At 29.9% G+C, this 3,988-nt stretch overlaps 1 protein-coding gene across 1 annotated transcript in view; it reads right to left on the bottom strand.

The window, feature by feature from the left end:
- Positions 1–3,378: 3,378 nt before the first annotated feature.
- LOC111709981 (DBH-like monooxygenase protein 1) overlaps positions 3,379–3,988 on the bottom strand; it is a 9,585-nt gene continuing 8,975 nt past the window's right edge. Inside the window, exon 6 of the mRNA XM_023483963.1 lies at positions 3,379–3,815. Within this exon, the coding sequence (XP_023339731.1) occupies positions 3,585–3,815 (231 nt within the window). The 3' untranslated portion in view covers positions 3,379–3,584. The remainder of the gene's footprint in view (positions 3,816–3,988) is intronic.

The following is a 3,988-nucleotide window of genomic DNA, read 5'->3' as shown; positions in this document are numbered from 1 at the left end:
TCAATGTACAGGGGGTCCCAAAAAAAAATACATCTAAAAAATTTAAATCTTTGAATCAAGGTATAGGTGTCTCAAAGATCATAGCAGAAGTATGATTGAATACCTACCCCCATTTTAAGCACAAAAGCTAATTTTTCTTTGAATAGAACTTTTTTTGGACACCCTGTATTCCCTGTATACAATAGTGCTATATATATCTAAGTTGATTGTAATCTATTGAAATACAGATTTTATGAAAATCCCACTTTGCTATATATATATATAGAAGTATAGGTGTAGAGTAGATGTATAGAGATGTGGTATCGTCTGATTTAAAAGATATAGGAACGCACGCTGGGCCCAATGTTTGAGTCTACTTTTAAACCGTACAAATAAACACAACCTTTTAAATATATTTGTTTTATTGTGTTTATTTTTGCATTCGTCTAGCGTGATCGAGCATGAGTGCTGTCAAGACACAGATGATATCTATATTAGACACTAGCTATGCACGCGGATTTAACGGTTCTATAAATATTTCAGAAAGCTGCGACTTTCGATCACAATTTGACCCATTATACATTATTTTACAGCCATTTTTCTTACGTGATTTTTTGTCCGCATATACATTTTAAATGAAAAAGTATAAAATAAACAAATCTGTAAGCTTAAAGGTTGTTGAAATATAGACGAAAACACATTTGATTTCAAATGAAAGAAACCGAATGCTTCTCACTCTGCATTAGTCCGGGGTGTATGGTGTTGGATGATACTTTAAGTTGTTTTTAATCTTCATTCGACAGAAACAATAATTGTCTTAAAAAATTCTTTTTAAAGTGAATATTTGCAAATTATCTTTTTTTCCATTTCATGATCTGAGTCCATTTAATAACCTATTTTTTTAATAATCTTTTTTGTTTGTTTATTTTCTTTTGTTTTTTTATCATTTTTTATTATGGATTTTGATGGTTATTATATCGTTAGAACTGACGAGGGTCAAGCCAGACCGAAATATATTTTCAATAAAATGTGGAACTAACATCTGCTTTTTTTACTCTACAGAGGTTTGGTCCATCACTATCACCGAATTTTAAAATTATTGTATTTATATTGTATGTATGTATGCATGTAAGGGTGTATGTATGTATGTATGTATGTAAGGGTGTATGTATGTATGTATGTGTAGTGAATACTGATTTCTACTATTTTAAACCTGATCTAGGCGCGCGTGGGAATTTTTCCAGCTTTCCTGGTCAAAAATTACAGATAGTCATTCATTTATTAGAGATATTCATTTATTCATTCATCCTTCCTTTAGAGATATTTAACTATTAGAGATATTCATTCATTCATTTATTCATCCTACCTTTAGAGATATTCATTCATTTATTCATTCATTTATTATTTCCTATACTCATCCTCTCATTCATATATTTATTCTGATCTTATGATTATAAAACATTAGAAAGTAAAACGTGTTAAAGTATTATCATTTTCAGGGTTTACGTTTGAATTGATGCTTTACAATTAATTTGGACTAAAGTCCAACTCCACTTTCTAAACATTTAATATGATTGGCACCCTTTATTAAAGGTAAGTACAATTTTGTGTTCTAACGTAAACAAACAAACAAATCAAAACAAACAAAACAACATAAATAAGCCAAATAGATTCATTAGACACACCGCCAAAGAAATAGTGAACTTTCCTCTGAATTCAACACTTTTGACCTTGATATTCATCGATCAGCCGATAAGGACCTTAAAAACAATGTAGGGATTCTTGAAGGGAATGTTATCGAAATAAAGGTTAATTCTAAATGGGAATTTTACTAATTAAAAAGAAAGAGTTTTTCAGGTAGTATGTTGCATTTCACAAATTAAAGATTGTTTTGGTTTAAACTTAACCAAATTTCAGTGGTCTTCATTATTGGTATAATTAACGAAAATAGGGAACAGAAGGGAATTAATATCCACTACTCTAATCCGATTAATAGTATCAATAAAATAATCCTTTATCAAATGTGTATTTTGCTGAGTTGGCATTTTATATCAATTTCGAACAGAGCTAAAGAGACTGTATAATTTATGCAACATTACTAGTACAACTTTGTGACCTCCTGAGCTCCTCTAGTTTTCATTTTACGCAAAAGTATGAAGACAAAAACTATTTAGTTAATTAACACTTTTTTATATTTACAGTGGTCTGATTAAGGTCAAAATGAACCAAAAGAAAACTGGAATTTTTTTTTCAAAAGTGATTTAGTTTGAACCAAGATATCAACATATTTTATAGCTTTACACTTTAACCTTTTATCTGATCAAAATTGTGGAAGATATCGTAGTTTTTCTACCTTTTTATACTGAACAATTGTTTCTGCAGTAGAAATGCACAAGTCAGCTCTTAAGAGAATAATCTTTAAAAAGATTAACATCGATAAATATGGACTGGGAGTCACTACTAAGCTTTTGAGCTCCAATTCTAAAAAAGATTAAGAAAGCACAAAGATAACATAAAATAGTTTGATTTTTGAAAATTTTGATTTAAGGCTCTTTGTTTGTTTTAATAGTGCAAAAAAAATAGGCAAAAGAGGCCAAATAGACAAAAAAAAGACAGCAAATAGACTGCAAATAGACTGCAAACAGACTGAAAATAGACTGCAAATAATGTGTATTGTAAAAAAGTCTTTCAGATAATTTTTTCCTCAGAAATTATCAAACCTGTCTAGAGTAATCAAAATATAGGAATGCATGTATAAAATTAAAATATAGGAATGCATGTATAAAATTAACTTTATTATTTTACATTATTAAATTACATATATATTGTATATTTATATACTGAATGTATTTAGAGAGGAAAGAGAGAATACAAATAATACAAAACTGTTAATACAAAATACAACTTAAATATTAATTTATTGAATATATATCTTTACACATTTGGCTTCAATTCATTTAACATTTTTCAAGATATAACTTATTTAAATAAGTCGCATTCATTTTGTTAATGTGTAAATTTAGAATATTTGGTTCAAACAATATGATCCTCTTTTTCAAAAATTATTCTGATTTTTGGGATAAAAATGTTTGAAAACAAAAGTTACGGGTGTTTAAGTGGATAAAAAGTCCTTGGATACCCCCTCCGACCTCCTTCTCCCTCAATTTCGTGGATTTATTTCACTTAAACCAGGTGACAATGCTAGTTTTCAGCTGAGAGCAGTAGACCGTAGAGATCTCCATGCTGAATCCTTATTTAGAGATAGTACAGGAGTACAGGAGTACAGGAGTACAGGAGTACAGGAGTACAGGAGTACAGGAGTACAGGGGTACAGGAGTACAGGAGTACAGGAGTACAGGAGTACAGGAGTACAGGAGTACAGGAGTACAGGAGTACAGGAGTACAGGAGTACAGGAGTACAGGAGTATACAGGACTAAAGGTTGGAAAAAAACAACAACAAAATACTAATTTGGGGATGGTCATTCTAGGTTTTAAATTTTTTCATTTACAAAATGAGTTTTTAAATATTTTAGCTTTGAAGTTCACAAACTTACATAAACTATATCAGGACTACAACATAAACAGTACATGTACATTATACTGACTAATCACACATATTTGGACTAAAAGCAAGAAGACTGACAATAAATAGTAGTGCGACTGTTGGCGCTGCGGCTAGAGCACGTGATCTGACGGTGCTTCCATCTAGCGGCTGATTGAGATGTTTCTGGAATGTTTCGAGGAAGAGTTTGTCGTCTTTGGCGTAGGGGTTACAGGTCTCGTCGATATGGTAGAAGGGGGTGTGGATCTTTGGTGAGGAAAACTCCAATCCATCCTGAATACAGTATTATTATTTTTATCATTATTATTAATATTTTTATTATTCATTATTATCATTAATATTATTACTATCATTGTTGTCATTATTATAATTATTATTATTATAATCATTATTATTATTATTATTATTATTATTATTTTTATTAGTATTATTATTATTATTATTAT

The sequence above is a fragment of the Eurytemora carolleeae genome, unplaced genomic scaffold (genome assembly GCF_000591075.1).
Source record: "Eurytemora carolleeae unplaced genomic scaffold, Eaff_2.0 scaffold922, whole genome shotgun sequence".
In the NCBI taxonomy this organism is placed as follows: Eukaryota; Metazoa; Arthropoda; class Copepoda; order Calanoida; family Temoridae; genus Eurytemora; species Eurytemora carolleeae.
Note: the sequence above shows the minus strand (reverse complement) of the source record. Positions and strands in the feature narration are given on the sequence as shown.